This window comes from Phyllobates terribilis, unplaced genomic scaffold, assembly GCF_046119375.1.
Source record: "Phyllobates terribilis strain yellow unplaced genomic scaffold, ASM4611937v1 Scaffold_10__3_contigs__length_209671492, whole genome shotgun sequence".
NCBI lineage: Eukaryota > Metazoa > Chordata > Amphibia > Anura > Dendrobatidae > Phyllobates > Phyllobates terribilis.
The window spans coordinates 106600273-106620247 of NW_027362770.1; the positions used below are offsets into that span (position 1 = coordinate 106600273).

Below are 19975 nucleotides of genomic sequence, written 5' to 3' on the forward strand. Positions count from 1 at the left end.
CATAATTGGCGTGCTTGGATAATTTCGGATTTTCTGATTTACAACAGAATGAGTACTGTTCTGTCATTTAAGACCAGGGTAGAATTTTTCAGCGTTTCTAATTCTTTATCTGTTCTGCTTATTTTCTGCATTTCTATCCATTGACCACTAGAGGGTAGACTTGTCATCCAGTAGATTCTTTAGTCTATAGCAGAGAATGTGCTCATGTCAGCCCTGCGCTCTCCTCCCCCTGGCTCAGTGATTCACCCTCCCACCGTCTCTCACACAAAGAAGAGCTGCTGCTCTGATGAGAGCCGTGTGGATCTGTATTTTCTTCAGATGGATTATCTTTTTGGGAATATGGATAGATAAATTCATGATCCTCATGCAGCTTGGATTACACAGGATCTGCATGACATCAAATATCAAGACAATCACATAAGATATGGACATCAGAGGCTTTTGTCAGTGCTGGAAATGGCAAGTAGTCTGCTCCTTTCTCCTTTGTAGCTGGGGCTGGGTCTCTGGGCAGCTTCATTATTCTATTGTTGAGGAGTCTGAGCCGGGGACATTGGTAGGAAATGTAGCTCAGGATCTGGGGATAAAACGTGCAGAGATCTCTCAGCGCAGGATACATCTGAGATCTGAGAAACACCAAAGATATTTCAGTGTAAATCAGGCAAATGGAGGGCTGGTTGTGAAGGACAGGATTGATAGGGAGAGCCTGTGTGGATCTAGTCCCCGCTGTTTACTGCAGATAGAGGTTGTGGCTGAGAATCCTGTGGAGCTTTTTACTCTAGAAATAGAGATTCTGGATATTAATGATAATTCTCCTACATTCTCATCTACTGATCGCATTATAGAGATCACTGAATTACTAGCAAGTCCCGGTGCTCGGTTTGCACTGGAGATAGCAAAGGATTTAGATGTCGGTGTGAATGGTGTCAGTCAGTATACACTGAATACAAATCCTTATTTCTCATTGTCTGTGAAGAATCGTAAGGATGGAACGCTCATCCCTCAGCTGATACTAGAAAAGGTTTTAGATAGAGAAGAAAGGCAAGAACATAACCTGATTCTCACAGCTATTGATGGAGGAGAACCAGCCAGATCAGGGACTTGCAGAATAACAATCGTTGTATTAGATATTAATGATAATCCTCCAGTCTTTAATCAGTCGGTTTATAAAATCAGCATTAGGGAAAATCTACCACTGAAAACTGTGATATTAACATTAAATGCTACAGATCAGGATGATGGAGCAAATGGTGAAATACAGTTTTCCTTTGATGATCATACATCCGAATCTGCAAAAGAAATATTTTCTTTAAATGAGCTAAATGGGGAGATTTATGTCAATGGACATGTGGATTTTGAAGAATCAAATTATTATGAATTATCTATTAAGGCGAAAGACAAAGGATTTCCTAAACTAGAGGGGGACTGCATAGTTCATGTAGAAGTGGAAGATGTTAATGATAATCCACCAGAAATTACATTTTCTACAGTGACTAATTATATTCCAGAAAATGCTCCAATAGGATCCGTTTTAGGATTTATTAATGTAAAAGATGAGGATTCTGGAAAGAATGGAGAGATAAAACTGAGCTTATCACCAAATGTGCCTTTTAAAATCAGATCTAATCATAATCGTTATGCATTAGTCACAAACGGGAATTTGGATAGAGAGGAAACCCCCCAATACACCATAGAGCTGACAGCCTCTGATTTAGGGTCTCCTCCTCTATACAGTAAAACAAGCGTCACCCTCGGGGTGTCAGATATTAATGATAATGCTCCAGTGTTCACACAGTCTACGTATAATGCTTTCATTAAGGAGAACAGTGACCCCGGGACTCTTCTATGTACAGTATCTGCTACTGACCTAGATGAGGGGGTTTATTCTGATCTGGTTTACTCCATAGTTGAGAGTCAGATTGACGGCTCCTCTGTCTCCTCCTTTGTGTACATTCATTCTAATGATGGGAATATATATGCTCAGCGATCCTTTGACTATGAGCAGATCCAGGTGTTACAAATCACCATAAAGGTAGAAGACTCAGGATCTCCACAGTTATCTTCCACTGTCCTCGTCTTTATCTTCATTCTGGATACAAATGACAATCCCCCCTCTCTGCTGTATCCAGAGCACTCTGAGGACCTCATTGTCCAAGAGAGGATTCCCAAGTCTACAAGTGCTGGATATCTGGTGACTAAACTGTCCGCAGTGGATCTGGACTCTGGTCACAATGCCTGGTTGGCGTTTACTCTCATTGACCCCATCAATTACTCATCCTTTCAAGTGTCTAAACTCACAGGAGAGGTGAGAACTGTAAGAGGATTACAGGAGACAGAGAACATGGAGCAACAACTTGTCATTTCTATCAGTGATCAGGGGACTCCTCCATTATCCACCACAGTGACTGTACTTGTCAGTATAGCGGATGAGGTTATAGTGGAAAGACCAAAATCTGGAGACTTCCTGACTAATTCCAAACCCCCATCAGATATGACTCTGTATCTAATCGTCTCCCTAGTGGCCATCAGCTTAGTGTCACTTGTCACCTTCATGATATTATTGGTGAAATGTCTGAGGAAGGACAGTTATGATTACAGCAGTAGTTGCTGTATTCTTGGTGGATCCCAATCCAAATCCTTCACAGATCAGTATCAGCCGGCTCTGTACCTGAACACAGACGGGACCTTAAAATACATGGAGGTCAGGATGATTCCTCCAGGATCCCAGGGGCAGAGTTACCAAACTAATTTACCCCCAGCCCTGGAGCAACAAGATTTGAGTATTGTGCAGCCCATTAATTTTCCCCAATTAAAAGATATATATCAAGAAGCCTCATCAGAGGGGAATTCATTAAATGATGCAAACAATGTAAGTTTAACTTTTTTTTTATAATTGCACAATGACTAGTGTATATACCAATCCTGAAATGGGAATGAAAATATACATATTATATAATATATAATTTTCATGGTCATGATATTAATTTTCAGCTGATTATTTACAATGCTATTCTGATAATCAAATTGAAACCCTTTATCAAGAGTTACCAAACGAATTTACCCTCAGTACAGACACAAGATTTCAGTATTGAGCAGCATTTGGAATTTTCTTAATTAAATGACCTAGTTTAGGATTTCTCTGCAGAAGGACATTGCTTAAATGATTCCAACAATGTGAGTGGACGTTGCACTTAGTTATCTCTGCTGTTGATGACAGTTTGTGAGAGTTTATATACAGTAATATTTCCATGAATGGCGTGCTTAAGACAGGTTTTCTTTTCCTTTCTTAAATTTTATTTTGCCTTTTTTTGCATTATTGTTTTCTTGCAGGGTCAATATTTGAAAACTTTAATTTGGAAACGTTATGTAGCAACATTTCTGGAATCTAAAAGTCTGTTTCCACTTGTCAACTTGCGGCATTAAACAAATGCCATTCAGCAACTTATTTGTTCACACATGCAGACTGCATCAAATCAATAATCGATCGTTCAATGCACATATACTGCTATTAGTCTTAGTATTGTAGGTCTTGTATACACAGGAATTTGTGCTGTTGAGAATAATGATCTTTTGGGCAAACCAAAAGATTATTTCACCCGAAGAATGACCATTTTCCTCCTTCATCATTGGTGATAAACAGCCTGTTGAGATAGAATAAAATGAGTAATCATAATATGCCAAATAAAATATTTTTTTTCTCTTTAACCCAAGCTGTGTTGCTAGTTGTACTGATGCACTTTAGTTGATAGTCTATAGGATTACTTTAGGGCAGGTGCAGACCACTGTAGATTCTCTCATCTGAGAGAATCGGGATGATTATACTAATCACACTCTGATTAGAGTTTGATAATAGTGTGATCCGATTTTCTCAGATGAGAAGATGGAGAACAAAATTGTCTCCATCGTCTCTATTCTGTCAGTGCAAGGAAATTGAACTGAACTCAGATGCCATCCGAGCGCACTCCGTTGGTTTACATGGACTCATTGACTTGCATGGCCGAGTGCGATCCTTAGTTGTACCTATATTCTGAATCATTCTTTAACCTCAATCATTACAAGACACAATGAATTTTATTTAAAAGTCCATTTACAGCTGAAAATGTTTTAGATTTCAGCTTTTATTTTTTTATGGTAGATTAGACTACTTAATTACTGACCTGTAAATTGCATGGTGGGTTTACCTTTTTGTCTCTATTGCTATGTAACAATTCTGATGGTGATTTTTCTTGACATTTGCTGTAAAAAGTAAAGTGCATTTTATGTGTTTATGTGCATGTGTGGATGTGAGATTAATTTATTCTTATCTGGATCCTATGTAGGATTTTTCTGTATTTTAAATAACTAAGAAAACATATTTTAGCACCTTAATGCTAGTGTCCATTGTACCATGCTTCAATTTTCTTATTGTAGCTTACTGTAAATCTTACTGTATGTCTGAGCTGCCTGCCGACATGATTTTATATTCGTGCTCATCTTTTAAGGGATAAAAAAATTGAAAAATATAGTCATATGAGTTCTCACAAGGGAGTATATAGAACAAATATTTGGTCAGAAAATAGTATGTATACTGCTTTTATGAAGATTAATTCAGAGTGCTGCTTTAATTTGTTTTCTCAGATAGAAACATGTATGGCTTCTTAAGCTTGGTTAATAATTTGTAGCTCCACTCTATATACAATATAGTAAGGCATCAATAACCCTTATGGTAATGTTATTATTAATATTTTATATGATAGTCTCTATTCATACATGTGCTGGGCTCCCATCACTGATAATTAATCTGTAGTGCTATGTAGTCCAAGTTACACCTGGAAGGTCCCATTATAAGTCAAAAGGGATCATCAGGATTCAGTGGGATTCATAAGTCCCTTGTGGTTGCCATTTATAGTGGTGATGACACTTATGTTAAGAGTACATATATATTTCAATTGGAGATTGCGGATAAAAAGGGCATTGCTTCTTCACGTTCATATGACTCCTCCATGGACAGGATAAAGTCATTGAGAATAAATATATATCAATATTGAAGAGCAAATGAGCAAAGCTATACTCCATGTATAACAGATCTCATTATGGTATGTAGCCACAGCCATGAATCCTTATCTACAGTTGAAACCAGAATTTTACATACACTATATAAAAAGACACATATGCATGTCTTTCTCAATGCCTTAAACATTCTCTCGCTCTCATTATTCTGGCATTTGGCAAATATTAAAATTTATGGTAATCCTAAATGACCTAAAATGGGAAAGGTTTATTCTGATTTCATGTCAGATATTGAGAAAAACATGCAGATGTGTCTGTTTATATAGTGTATTTAAACTTCTGGTTTCAACTGTATATACAAGTTTAGCACGAGAGTGATTACATTATCTATATACAAGTGCTTCTCACAAAATTAGAATATCATCAAGAAGATAATTTATTTCAGTTCTTCAATACAAAAAGTGAAACTCATATATTATATAGAGTCATTACAAATAGAGTGATCAATTTCAAGTGTTTATTTCTGTTAATGTTGATGATTATGGCTTACAGCCAATGAAAACCCAAAAGTCATTATCTCAGTAAATTAGAATACTTTATAACAACAGCTTGAAAAATGTTTTTAAAATCTGAAATGTTGGCCTACTGAAATGTACGTTCAGTAAATGCCCTCAATACTTGGTTGGGGCTCCTTTTGCATCAATTACTGCATCAATGTGGCGTGGCATGGAGGCGATCAGCCTGTGGCTTTGCTGAAGTGTTATGGAAGCCCAGATTGCTCAGCTAATTATAATTTTTTTCATTTGAAACATGTCAGAAAATTGTTGGGAAAGTTAAAATGTATGAAGATAGTTTTTAAAAGAGAAAATAAATTTTAGAACAAAAGAAACAATCTTATATAGAAGATACAAAGATCACGGTAGATTTGACTCAATACCAGTTACAGTATCAAAATATTAAGCAAAACTTGTGGAGAAAATAGCAATAAAGAGAGAAAAAAGAAATAGAAAATATTCCAAAAGTAGGAACAAGCTGTTGACATCCGATTTTAGAAAAAGTTTGTTTTTTTTATCTATTTTTTTTTTTTATGAGATTTGCAGTTCATACTAATGACCACTAGAGGGTAGACTTGTCATCCAGTATATTCCTTAGTCTATAGCAGAGAATGTGCTCATGTCAGCCCTGCGCTCTCCTCCCCCTGGCTCAGTGATTCACCCTCCCACCGTCTCTCACACAAAGAAGAGCTGCTGCTCTGATGAGAGCCGTGTGGATCTGTATTTTCTTCAGATGGATTATCTTTTTGGGAATATGGACAGATAAATACATGATCCTCATGCAGATTGGATTACACAGGATCTACATGACATCAAATATCAAGACAATCACATAAGATATGGACATCAGAGGCTTTTGTCAGTGCTGGAAATGGCAAGTAGTCTGCTCCTTTCTCCTTTGTAGCTGGGGCTGGGTCTCTGGGCAGCTTCGTTATTCTATTGTTGAGGAGTCTGAGCCGGGGACATTGGTAGGAAATGTAGCTCAGGATCTGGGGATAAATCGTGCAGAGATCTCTCAGCGCAGGATACATCTGAGATCTGAGAAATACCTAAGATATTTCAGTGTAAATCAGGCAATTGGAGGGCTGGTTGTGAAGGACAGGATTGATAGGGAGAGCCTGTGTGGATCTAGTCCCCGCTGTTTACTGCAGATAGAGGTTGTGGCTGAGGATGCTGTGGAGCTTTTTACTCTAGAAATAGAGATTCTGGATATTAATGATAATTCTCCCACATTCTCATCTATTGATCGCATTATTGATATCACTGAATTATTGGAAAGTCCTGGTGCTCGGTTTTCATTAGAGATTGCTGAGGATTTAGATGTCGGTGTGAATGGTGTCAGTCAGTATACACTGAATACAAATCCTTATTTCTCATTGTCTGTGAAGACTCATAAAGATGGAACGCTCATCCCTCAGCTGATACTAGAAAAGGTTTTAGATAGAGAAGAAAAACAAGAACATAACCTCATTCTCACAGCTATTGATGGAGGAGAACCGGCCAGATCAGGGACCTGCAGAATAACAATCGCTGTATTAGATATTAATGATAATCCTCCAGTCTTCAATCAGTCGGTTTATAAAATCAGCATTAGGGAAAATCTGCCACTGAAAACTGTGATATTAACATTAAATGCGACAGATCAGGATGACGGAGCAAATGGTGAAATTACATTTGCCTTCGATGATCATATATTCAAATCTGCAAAAAAATTATTTGGACTGAATAAGCAAAGTGGAGAGATTTATGTTAATGGACATGTGGATTTTGAGGAGGTGAATTTTTATGAATTACCCATTTTAGGTACAGACAAAGGATTTCCTAAATTGAAGGGAAGCTGCATAGCTCATGTAGAAGTGGAAGATGTTAATGATAATCGCCCAGAAATTACATTTTCTATTGTGACTAATGATATTCCAGAAAATGCTCCAATAGGATCCGTTTTAGGATTTATTAATTTAAAAGATAAGGATTCTGGAAAGAATGGAGAGATAAAACTGAGCTTATCACCAAATGTGCCTTTTAAAATCAGATCTAATCAGAATCGTTATGCATTAGTCACAGATGGGAATTTGGACAGAGAGGAAACCCCTCAATACATCATAGAGCTGACAGCCTCTGATTTAGGGTCTCCTCCTCTATACAGTAAAACAAGCGTCACCCTCGGGGTGTCAGATATTAATGATAATGCTCCAGTATTCACACAGTCTACGTATAATGCTTTCATTACAGAGAACAGTGACCCCGGGACTCTTCTATGTACAGTATCTGCTACTGACCTAGATGAGGGGGTTAATTCTGATCTGGTTTACTCCATAGTTGAGAGTCAGATTGACGGTTCCTCTGTTTCCTCCTTTGTGTACATTCATTCTAATGATGGGAATATATATGCTCAGCGATCCTTTGACTATGAACAGATCCAGGTTTTACAAATCACCATAAAGGTAGAAGACTCAGGATCTCCACAGTTATCTTCCACTGTCCCCGTCTTTATCTTCATTCTGGATACAAATGACAATCCCCCCTCTCTGCTGTATCCAGAGCACTCTGAGGACCTCATTGTCCAAGAGAGGATTCCCAAGTCTACAAGTGCTGGATATCTGGTGACTAAACTATCCGCAGTGGATCTGGACTCTGGTCACAATGCCTGGTTGGTGTTTACTCTCATTGACCCCATCAATTATTCCTCATTTCAAGTGTCTAAACTCACAGGAGAGGTGAGAACTGTAAGAGGATTACAGGAGACTGAGAACATGGAGCAACAACTTGTCATTTCTATCAGTGATCAGGGGACTCCTCCATTATCCACCACAGTGACTGTACTTGTCAGTATAGCGGATGAGGTTATATTGGAAAGACCGAAATCTGGAGACTTCCTGACCAATTCCAAACCCCCATCAGATATGACTCTGTATCTAATCGTCTCCCTAGTGGCCATCAGCTTAGTCTCACTTGTCACCTTCATGATATTATTGGTGAAATGTCTGAGGAAGGACAGTTATGATTACAGCAGTAGTTGCTGTATTCTTGGTGGATCCCAATCCAAATCCTACACAGATCAGTATCAGCCGGCTTTGTACCTGAACACAGACGGGACCTTAAAATACATGGAGGTCAGGATGGCTCCTCCAGGATCCCAGGGGCAGAGTTACCAAACTAATTTACCCCCAGCCCTGGAGCAACAAGATTTCAGTTTCATGAGGACTTTGGATTTTCCTCAAATGAATATTATGGTTAAAGACCCCATTGCAGGCTCCCATAGCACAGTGACAAATGCAATCACTGACACAAAAAAGGTGAGATAATGACCTTCTCTTATGTTACTTTACTTTGGTCCCTCTGTTTTTACCCAAGGCCTACTTTTGCTGTGACATTTGTATTCGGTTCGTTTTTTTTTCATTGTTCCACCGCATTTAGGTTACTTAACTAAATAAGTAAATTATAGTATATGGCATAGTACTCTTTTTGTAAAATATACACATGTATCAGCCACTATCATGACTGGAGTGGTTTTCTATTACAATGATGTATCATAGCTGCACACCATATTCACAAAATAATTAGAAAATTATTGGACAAATATAGCACGAGCCATTGTTTTATGACTTTTGTATCCCCAAAAACTGGCTTAAGGGTGTGATATATTCTCCTCAGGGTGTATAGACCTCAGCAGATAGGAATTTTTTTAATTATAGGTACTGCCTGTTTGGTTATAGGTAAGGGTGCTTTCTTATTTTTAGTAAAGGGATATATGCACTGCTGATGTTTTAAGGTAATTGTGTTAAGATAGTGAAATCTACATTGTGAAATACATATGTGTCTGTATATTTATATATGTTTGTATTGGAAAAGCAGACACCAACTTTAATGTTAAAGGGATTCTGTCTGCCTCTAGCTTTTCCCTCCTTCCGGCTACATAGAATCTTATCAGTAGCATCTGCCATCTCCTATATCAGTGATGGGAATGTCTCTCTTCACTGAACACAGATTTTACATCAGAATTGAGAATTTTGATAATAACTGATCAATATTGGAAGAGAAAGAAGCAGATTTTTCTGATAAGATATTTTACAAAGTTGCTTAACCGGTTCCCGACCGCCCACTGTAGATAAACGTCGGCGCTTGCCGGGCTCTGTGCAGTGCCGACGTTTAAAAACGGTGGGTGGTCTCGCAGTGCTCAGGACCCCCAGGGTCCTGCAAGCACTGCGATTCCGGTGCAGAGCGTTAGCTCTGACAGGGTACATCATCGGGACCTGATTAGATCAGGTCCCAGTGATGTTAACCCTTTGCTGTCTTCTATATGCTGTGATCTTTAGTGATCGCGGCATATAGGAGACAGCAGGAAGAGAGGGGGTCGTCCACTTACCTCCGAAGACCTCCGTTTCGTTTGAGGACCTGGGGTTGCTATGGCAGCTGGAGGTCACATGACCGCCTCCAGCTCTGCCATATATGGTGTCCTTCCTGTCTGACTTCAGCCTGTATGTAGCTGAAGTCAGACAGGAGACTCTGACTGAAACAGTCAGTGAAGATCTCATATAATGTAATATATGTGTATTACATTACATGAGATCAGTGATCAGAAAAATAAAAATTAATGTTCCATACAGGGACTAAGTAAAAATGTAAAAAAAAGTAAAAAAAAAGTTTTTAAACTATTAAAAAAAAAAATCACAAAATAAATAAAAATAAATAAATAAAATATTAAACCAATAAATCCGTAAATTATTACAAAACCAAAAAAAGTACACATATTTGGTATCGCCGCGTCCGAAACAACCCGAGCTATAAAACTGTCACACTAATTAACTCCTTCTGTGCACACCGTAATAAAAATAAATAAAAAACGGAGCAAAAAAATATGCTTTTTCATCATATCGCCAAACAAAAAGTGGAAAAAAATGCGATCAAAAAGCAGAATAGAAATAAAAATGGTACCACTGAAAACGTCATCTTGTTCCGCAAAAAAAAGCCGCCATACAGCTCCATCAGCCAAAAAATAAAAAAGTTATAGCGCTCAGAATAAAGCAATGCAAAAAAAATATTTTTTTTTCTATAAAATTGTTTTATTGTGTAAAAGCGCCAAAACATAAAAAAAATACAGTAAGTGTAGTATCGCTGTAAACGTACTGACCCGAAGAATAACGCTGCCTGATCACTTTTACCACACGCAGAACGGCATAAAAAAAACTCAAAAAACAATTCCTGAAGTGTTTGTTTTTGTTAACTTTACCTCCCAAAAAACGGAATAGAAAGCGATCAAAAAATGTCACGTGCCCAAAAATGGTTCCAATAAAAATTTCAACTCGTCCCGCAAAAAACAAGCCGTCACATGACTCTGTCGGCCGAAATATGGAAAAATTATAGCTCTCAAAATATGGTGATGCAAAAACTAGATTTTGCAAAAAAAGCGTATTTTAGTGTGTGACAGCTGTCAGTCATAAAAACCCGATATAAATCTGGTATCTCTGTAATCGCACCGACCCGAAGAATAAAGTAATCTAATCAGTTATATCACACTAGGAACGGCATAAAAAATAAATAAAACAAATATTATTCACCTGCTACTGATTTGTTTATTATGTCTCCCAAAGATCCCAGTAAGGCTCTGCTCACATTTATCCTGTGCTCTGCGCTGAGCACTTACACCAGAGTTTCCGTGTAAATCTCTGAAATACGTGATTCAGCCAGAACCCATGATGGAAGATTCCCTGTAATGAGGCAGATATAGGCCACTGTGGATGCCGTCTAGCCTGGGATCCCACGGTGTCATTTGTTTTAGGCGTGCATAAAAGTGCGGTTGGCCACAGTTTTGTGCACTTCTGAAAAAAAGGACACCACTAAACAGAGGCCAGACGGAGTCCAGAGTAACTCTGCTGCCTCATTACAGTGAATGGATCCTGCAGGGGTTTCATCTGAATTACATCACTTGGAAAATTAGATGGAAACCCCGATGTAAGTGCTCAGCCTAGAGCGCCGGATAAATGTTACGTAAAATGTTCCCAATAAAAGCTTCAACTCAGTCCTCAAAAAAAGCTAGTCCCCACTCAGGTCCATCATCTGTTAAAAATATAAGGGACTTCCAAGTTACTGGTAGCAGAAATGCTCTGGAAAAGCAAAATGGTCCTTGCCCCCCAAAAGAAATTCAGAAAATTTTGTGCTCCCAAATCCAAATGCCTATTCTACAATAATTTGTTCTCCAATTGTCAAATAGCGCTCCTTCCCCCTCAAATCTCACCGTATGGCTAAGTGGTACGATACAGCCACATATGGGGTATTGACACTTTTAGAAGAAATTGTGTGACACATTTCGGCACCATTTTTACCCATTGCCCTGTGTGAAAATGTAAAATCTGAGGGTAAAACATTTTTTTGTGGTAAAAATATAATTATGCTTTTTTCACTGCCCAATGGTATAAATTTAAAAATTAAAAAATGCTCACTACTTCCCTAGATGAATTCCTTGAGAGGTGTAGTTTACAAAATGGGGTCACTTGTGGGGGTTTCTGCTGTTTTGGCATGTCAGCGACTCTTCAAATGTGACATGGTGTCTGCTGCCTATCCCAGCCAACATAGCGCTTCTTTCTCTTCCGAACCCTGCCGTACACCAAAGCAGTGGTTTTCCCCCACATATGGGGTATCGGCGTACTCAGGAGAAATTGTACAACAAATTTCATGGTGAAATTTATCCTGTTACCCTTATGATAATGCAAAATTAGGGAATGAAAAACATTTTTTATGGGAAAAATGTGAAAATTTTATTTTTACGGCTCAATATTATAAACTTCTGTGAAGCAGCTGGGGGTGCAAGGTGCTCACCACACATCTAGATAAGTTCCCTAAGGGGTCTAGTTTCCAAAATGGTGGCACTTGTGGGGGGTTTCCACTGTTTAGGCACATTAGGGGCTCCCCAAATGCAACATGGCGTCCACTAATTATTCAAACTAATTTTACATTCAAAAAGTCAAATGGCGCTCCTTCCCTTTCAAACCCTGCCATGTACCCAAACAGTAATTTGCCTCCACATATGGGGTATCAGCGTGTTCAGGAGAAATTGCATAACAAATTTCATGGTGCAATTTATCCTATTACCCTTATGATAATGCAAAATTAAGGGATGAAAAACGGTTTTGTGGGAAAAATGTGAAAATTTTATTTTTACAGCTCAATATTATAAACTTCTGTGAAGCACCTTGGGGTTCAAGGTGCTCACCACACATCTAGATAAGTTCCCTAAGGGGTCTAGTTTCCAAAATGGTGTCACTTGTGGGGGGTTTCCACTGTTTAGGCACATCAGGAGCTCTCCAAACGCAACATGGCGTCCGCTAATTATTCAGACAAATTTTACATTCAAAAAGTCTAATGGCGCTCCTTCCCTTCCGAACCCTGCCGTGCGCCCAAACAGTGGTTTTCCCTCACATATGGGGTATCAGCACGCTCAAGAGAAATTGCACAAAAAAATTTGGGGTCCATTTTTTCATGTTACCCCTGTGAAAATAAAAAAATTGGGTCTAAAGTAACATTTTTGTGAAAAAAGTTAAATGTTAATTTTTTTCTTCCACATTCCAAAAATTCCTGTGAAGCACCTGAAGGGTTAATAAAGTTCTTGAATGTGGTTTTGAGCAGTTTTTAGAATGGTGTCACTTTTGGGTATTTTCTGTCATAAAGACCCCTCAAAGTGACTTCAAATATGATGTGGTCCCTAAAAAAATGTTTTTGTAAATTTTGTTGGAAAAATGAGAAATCGCTGGTCAACTTTTAACCCTTATAGCTCCCTAACAAAAAAAAATTTGGGTTCCAAAATTGTGCTGATGTAAAGTAGACATGTGGGAAATGTTATTTATTAACTATTTTGTGTGACATATCTCTCTGATTTAAGGGCATGAAAATTCAAAGTTTGAAAATTGCAAAATTTTCAAAATTTTCGCCAAATTTCCGATTTTTTCACAAATAAACGCAAGTGATATCGAAGAAATTTTACCACTATCATGAAGTACAATATGTCACGAAAAAACAATCTCAGAATCAGGGGAATACGTTGAAGCGTTCCAGGGTAATTACTTCATAAACTGGCAGTGGTCAGAATTGAAAAAATTGGCCTGGTCACGAAGGCAAAAACAGGCTCTGGCGCGAAGTGGTTAAGTTTATGTGTACTATTGATTTATGAAATAAAAATTAAAATGATGCTTTCGCTTTAAAGGGATCTATTGCCTACTGAAAATCTTTATGCTATAAAATGGAACAAAAATATAAATTATTTCTCTAATATATACACTAAAAAAATAACTCTACCAAACTTAGTAATAATATCTTTGACCCATTAAGAGAGGCTGTAGTTGATTGTAGTTGGGGCTCTCTGCTGTCTCACTATTTGATAGTTGTGTGAGACTTCATGCTTCTCTGTGGGATATGCCGCTGTGTACAGCAGATGAGGAGTGTTGAGCATGCAAACAGAGGAAATTCAGTTATCTTCCTGCACAAAGAAAAAGCTCTGATCTTCACACTGGATTTAATTAGGAAAAAGGAGATGTAAGATGTATTCCTGTGTATTATGGAGCAGCAGGAGAGGAAGACAGGAAACAGCAATTGCAATCCTGTCATGGCTTCTACTTAGCATGATGTGGCTAAGCATGTAGTGATAGACTCAGATTAACCCTTCACAGGCAGCTGATTCCATCTGATTAACCTTTTATGAGCAATGATATCCTCCTCCTTTATGTGGCTTGCATTATACACATGGACATTATATTACACGGCTGAGCAAATAACAGTGCTCAGTTTGAGGTAAAGTATAGGGTCTCAGCTGCAGTTGAGTTAATTTTTTTGCCTGATTTGTTCTCTACTGATTTACTTTTGGAAAATTTATGAGTAAAATAAATTAATTGATTTTCCTTTTGTATTCTATGAACCTGCAAGTCAGTAAAATATCAAAACAGGCCAAATCCTGCAAGATCTGAGCATAAGATGCTAATTTACCATCCAGAAGCTATATAGAAACACTTTAACCCTTACAATTAGCTTCTTCCAGAGAAATGAATGTCACCAGATTTTGAGGTTGAGTAAAGGCCAACCTGCAGCCCTGTAATGCTAAAAGAAATCATCTGGGTTGCTAATGACATGTAATTAAGAAAAGTCTTACAATTTCACCTACTGTCGGGTTTTTTTTCTTATACAACCAGATAGGTCTTCTTTAACAAGTTCATTACCAGATAATTTCCCCCATTTTCTGACCAATTACATTTTTAAGTTTTATTGTACATGTGTTCTAAAAAAAAATTTCGTTCGGAAATTGAAATAATGTTTAACTTTTTTTTCAAGACACATTGGATTAATTTTTTTATTATCTTCATATTCTTTTTTTTACTACTACAAAAGACCACAAAAACATTTTAAATTGCATCCCCTTTTACTTTATTATAATTTTTATATTTTTGTTTATTACACACAATGTGGCCCCCTTAAGGTCTTAAAAGATCTTTGGTGGGGCATTTCAATATATTAATACATTCTTTTTATTGTTGTTTTTTTCCTGTAACTGGGGCTGGTATATTAGCCCCAGTAATAGAAAAAAATCAGCCTCCTGGGCTAAAGAGTTGAGTGAGTCTCCTAGGTCCTGGCAGCAATCTTACTCCCTTCCCTCCCTTCCACCAGCGATCACTTGACTGCTGGATCCGGAGGAGGAAGCACTGTCCTTGCTTCCTAATAAAATATACAAAAGCGCTTGTTCAGCATTGTGTATATAGCGATGGAGAAGGTACACATGGCAATGAACCATGTTTATCTTCTCTGTGGGAACATTGACAGAAGCACCCCATTTCCACAGCTGCACGATCTCCTGCCAGCTGCTTACTCTGTACTGATATTTTATAACGTCACTGCAGAGTAAAGTGTGGACGGTCCTGATGTTTAAAGTTTATTATTGGTCCACAAGTAGTTAAACTTGCTCAATATGGTAATACTGTGCCTTTTTTTTGCACAAAATATTATTGTAAATGTATAGTAACCATGAACTAACTTAAGGACCAGAAAATTGTCTAACATAGTAAGTTATTATAACAATCTAACTTTATTTACTTGTTTAATTAGATCTATCAGTGTAATATATACTGCAATCAATGCAAATACATTTGTAATACATAGTATTGTAGCATTTCTGAAACAGTACTGACACAAAAAATATAGAGGCATATATTTATCAATAATGATAATGTCTAAATAAAAAGCTGTTTTTGTTTTAATATATCAGTGATGTAGTCTGTGTGATGATATGTATGGTATCTGCATCAATTAGGACGTAATTAGAAATGAAATTGTGCCTTTTCCCTGTAGATTGACAATAATCAATGGTTTCCTCTGGTGGACCCAATGTGGGGCTGTCTCAGCTGCAGTGTAATTTTAGATATACAGGTGGCCTGTATTCCTTTGATTATGTGAAAATCATAACTCAGCCTTAATCAATGTGATTACATGGTTAGAAAATGACCAATTTGTAAGGTATAATTTATAGCGTGAAAGGTCAGAGCTTTTTAATGGAGCATATAGAAATGTGTGAATTAAACTGTACTAAAATTTTAGGAGTTTGTTGAACCCTGCAAATTCAAACAATTTTCTGTTCAATTGGCATGAATCACCTATAACAGCCATCATCATTTAACACATTGCAAAAGATCTCATGAGCAAGAGAAAGATCACATGACCATGGGCGGGCATTCCCATAATGCATTTACGCTATCGTATCACATTGTATAGTAAAGCCAATCAAGATGGATGTCAATAGCCTGTATAAAAGCAAGCAAAGGAAATGCAGAGGCATTTTGTGGTGAATCTGCATAATGAGAGGACATTGCAGCTCACAACTTAGTCATAGAGATAAGGAGAGAAAGCCAAAAAATATTGTATATAATGTGCATGAAGAAAAAACAATAGTGTCATATGCATTTTTTAAGCAATTGGAGGGTTTGGAGCAATTTTGATTTGCCACCAATCGATTCACATCAAATCAAATTTCCCAGGAATATTGGATAAAGCTGGTAAATTAGAATTTCTAAAGATCCGCTCAACACCTGCAGAATTACCTTAGCTAGATAATCCTAATTAACAACCCATAAACGTAGATTAACTATAATAAAAAAGTAAAGATGCACAAATTCAAGCAAAATTAAAGGGGCTGTCAAATTAAAAGGAATCTGTCAGCAGATTTTTTTTATGTAATGCGAAGACAGCATGCTGTAGGGGTTAAAACACAGATTTCAGGGATGCCTCTGTTCTCAAGCTCTTTTGTGTGCTTGCAATGATTATTTTAGCACCAGGAGTTTATCTTGTACACAGCAGCTTGTGCCTCCTGGTCCAGCCACGCCCCCTCCTGTGATAAGCACCTCACTGTCTATGGACATTGTATATATATATATATATATATATATACATATATATATATATATATATATATATATATATATACAGTATATATAGACCCTGGTGTGGGCGGGGTTAGCTTTCTCAGCTCTGATTCATTGCTAAATCTAAAAGTTCTGATTGTGTGAGAAGGGCTGCACCCAGTAATCTAAGTGATACATTGTTGGATTCAGCTTCTCTTTGCCTGCATTATGCTGCTCTCAGATGAGGGAGCAAACACCTGCTGACAGATTCCCTTTAAGAAAACCCATTTTTATTTATCCTACATAGGCATAAGGACTCAGTATCCCATACAATGAAATTATGAATAGAAAAAGTGATATTCTGTGTTACTCAACTCATCTGATATATTTTTTTATTATTAGCAGTAGTGGTGCATTTTTATGTATATCAGTTAAGATATGTACATTTCTTTAAATATACATTTTCATTGCAATATGTGATCACTGTCCTATAATTTGTATTTCATTATTACTAGTGTAAGTGCATACTTAAGTATTGTAGGTGTTTCTGTAGTTAATTCATTGTTCAATTTTTCTACTACAAGTAATTCATAGCATTGTCCAGCAGAGGGTAGTCTTGTCATCCACTGCGAATTTTCATCTACACTAGAAAATGTGCTCAAATCAGCCCTGCGCTCTCCTCCCCCTGGCTCAGTGATTCACCCTCCCATCTTTCTTCTCACACAAAGAAGAGCTGCTGCTCCGATGAGAGCCCTGCGGATGTTATTTTTACTTGGATTTACTGATTTCTTTTGGGGTGGAACTGTAGTTTCATACAATAACCTTCATGCAGCTTGGATTACACAGGATCTACATGACATCAAATATCAAGACAATCACATAAGATATGGACATCAGAGGCTTTTGTCAGTGCTGGAAATGGCAAGTAGTCTGCTCCTTTCTCCTTTGTAGCTGGGGCTGGGTCTCTGGGCAGCTTCGTTATTCTATTGTTGAGGAGTCTGAGCCGGGGACATTGGTAGGAAATGTAGCTCAGGATCTGGGGATAAAACGTGCAGAGATCTCTCAGCGCAGGATACATCTGAGATCTGAGAAACACCAAAGATATTTCAGTGTAAATCAGGCAAATGGAGGGCTGGTTGTGAAGGACAGGATTGATAGGGAGAGCCTGTGTGGATCTAGTCCCCGCTGTTTACTGCAGATAGAGGTTGTGGCTGAGAATCCTGTGGAGCTTTTTACTCTAGAAATAGAGATTCTGGATATTAATGATAATTCTCCCACATTTTTAGTTAATCACCATGATATTGAAATAACCGAGGTTTTAACAAGTCCTGGTGCTCAGTTTGAATTAGAAATTGCACAGGATTTAGATGCCGGTGTGAATAGTGTCAGTCAGTATACACTGAATACAAATCCTTATTTCTCATTGTCTGTGAAGAATCGTAAGGATGGAACGCTCATCCCTCAGCTGATACTAGAAAAGGTTTTAGATAGAGAAGAAAAAAAAGAACATAACCTGATTCTCACAGCTATTGATGGAGGAGAACCGGCCAGATCAGGGACCTGCAGAATAACAATCGTTGTATTAGATATTAATGATAATCCTCCAGTCTTTAATCAGTCGGTTTATAAAATCAGCATAAGGGAAAATCTCCCACTAAAAACTGTGATATTAACATTAAATGCGACAGATCAGGATGACGGCGCAAATAGAGAGATCCAGTATTTTTTTGGGAGTCACACATCTGAATCTGCCAAAGCAATATTTGATTTAAATCAGCACAGTGGAGAAATTCTCCTAGTAGGAACTGTCGACTTTGAGGACATGAATTTTCATGAATTGGCAATTAGAGCAGTTGACAAAGGATTACCGAAGCTTATAGGGAACTGCCTAGTTCAGGTGGAAATAGAAGATGTAAATGATAATCCTCCGGAAATTTCTTTCATCTCAATGAAAACTAATATCCCAGAAAATGCTCAAGTGGGAACTGTTGTTGGATTTATCAATGTGATAGACAAGGATTCCGGGAAAAATGGTGAAGTAAAATTGAATGTGTCCCCCAAAATTCCATTTAAAATAAGACCTATTAAAAACCGATATTCCCTTGTCATAGATGGTAATCTAGATAGAGAGGAAACCCCTCAATACACCATAGAGCTGACAGCCTCTGATTTAGGGTCTCCTCCTCTATACAGTAAAATAAGCGTCACCCTTGGGGTGTCAGATATTAATGATAATGCTCCAGTGTTCACACAGTCTACTTATAATGCTTTCATTAAGGAGAACAGTGACCCCGGGACACTTCTATGTACAGTATCTGCTACTGACCTAGATGAGGGGGTTAATTCTGATCTGGTTTACTCCATAGTGGAGAGTCAGATTGACGGCTCCTCTGTCTCCTCTTTTGTGTACATTCATTCTAATGATGGGAATATATATGCTCAGCGATCCTTTGACTCTGAGCAGATCCAGGTTTTACAAATCACCATAAAGGTAGAAGACTCAGGATCTCCACAGTTATCTTCCACTGTCCCCGTCTTTGTCTTCATTCTGGATACAAATGACAATCCCCCCTCTCTGCTGTATCCAGAGCACTCTGAGGACCTCATTGTCCAAGAGAGGATTCCCAAGTCTACAAGTGCTGGATATCTGGTGACTAAACTGTCCGCAGTGGATCTGGACTCTGGTCACAATGCCTGGTTGGTGTTTACTCTCATTGACCCCATCAATTATTCATCATTTCAAGTTTCTAAATTCACAGGAGAGGTGAGAACTGTAAGAGGATTACAGGAGACCGAGAACATGGAGCAACAACTTGTCATTTCTATCAGTGATCAGGGGATTCCTCCATTATCCACCACAGTGACTATAATTGTCAGCATAGCAGATGAGGTTATAGAAGAAAATACAAAATCTCATGATTTTCTTTCAAATTCCAAGACATCATCAGATGTCACATTATATTTGATAATTTCTCTAGTGGCCATCAGTGTGGTTTCCCTTGTCACTTTCATTATTCTACTTGTGAAATGCTCAAGAAAGGAGGATAGTGAAAGCTTTAGCAG

At 37.9% G+C, this 19975-nt stretch overlaps 1 protein-coding gene across 36 annotated transcripts in view; it reads left to right on the forward strand.

Annotated features, from left to right (window-relative positions):
- LOC141164440 (protocadherin gamma-C5-like) overlaps positions 1-19975 on the forward strand; it is a 533108-nt gene that overhangs the window by 353454 nt on the left and 159679 nt on the right. For 2 of the 36 annotated variants that reach the window (XM_073649684.1, XM_073649698.1), the window contains exon 1: positions 250-2866. The exons of 32 other annotated variants lie outside the window; for them this stretch is intronic. In XM_073649684.1, the coding sequence (XP_073505785.1) occupies positions 425-2866 (2442 nt within the window). In that variant the 5' untranslated portion in view covers positions 250-424. Of the gene's footprint in view, positions 1-249; positions 2867-6189; positions 8837-19975 lie in introns of those variants that run through there. 2 more of the 36 variants (XM_073649673.1, XM_073649674.1) reach the window with 1 other exon arrangement.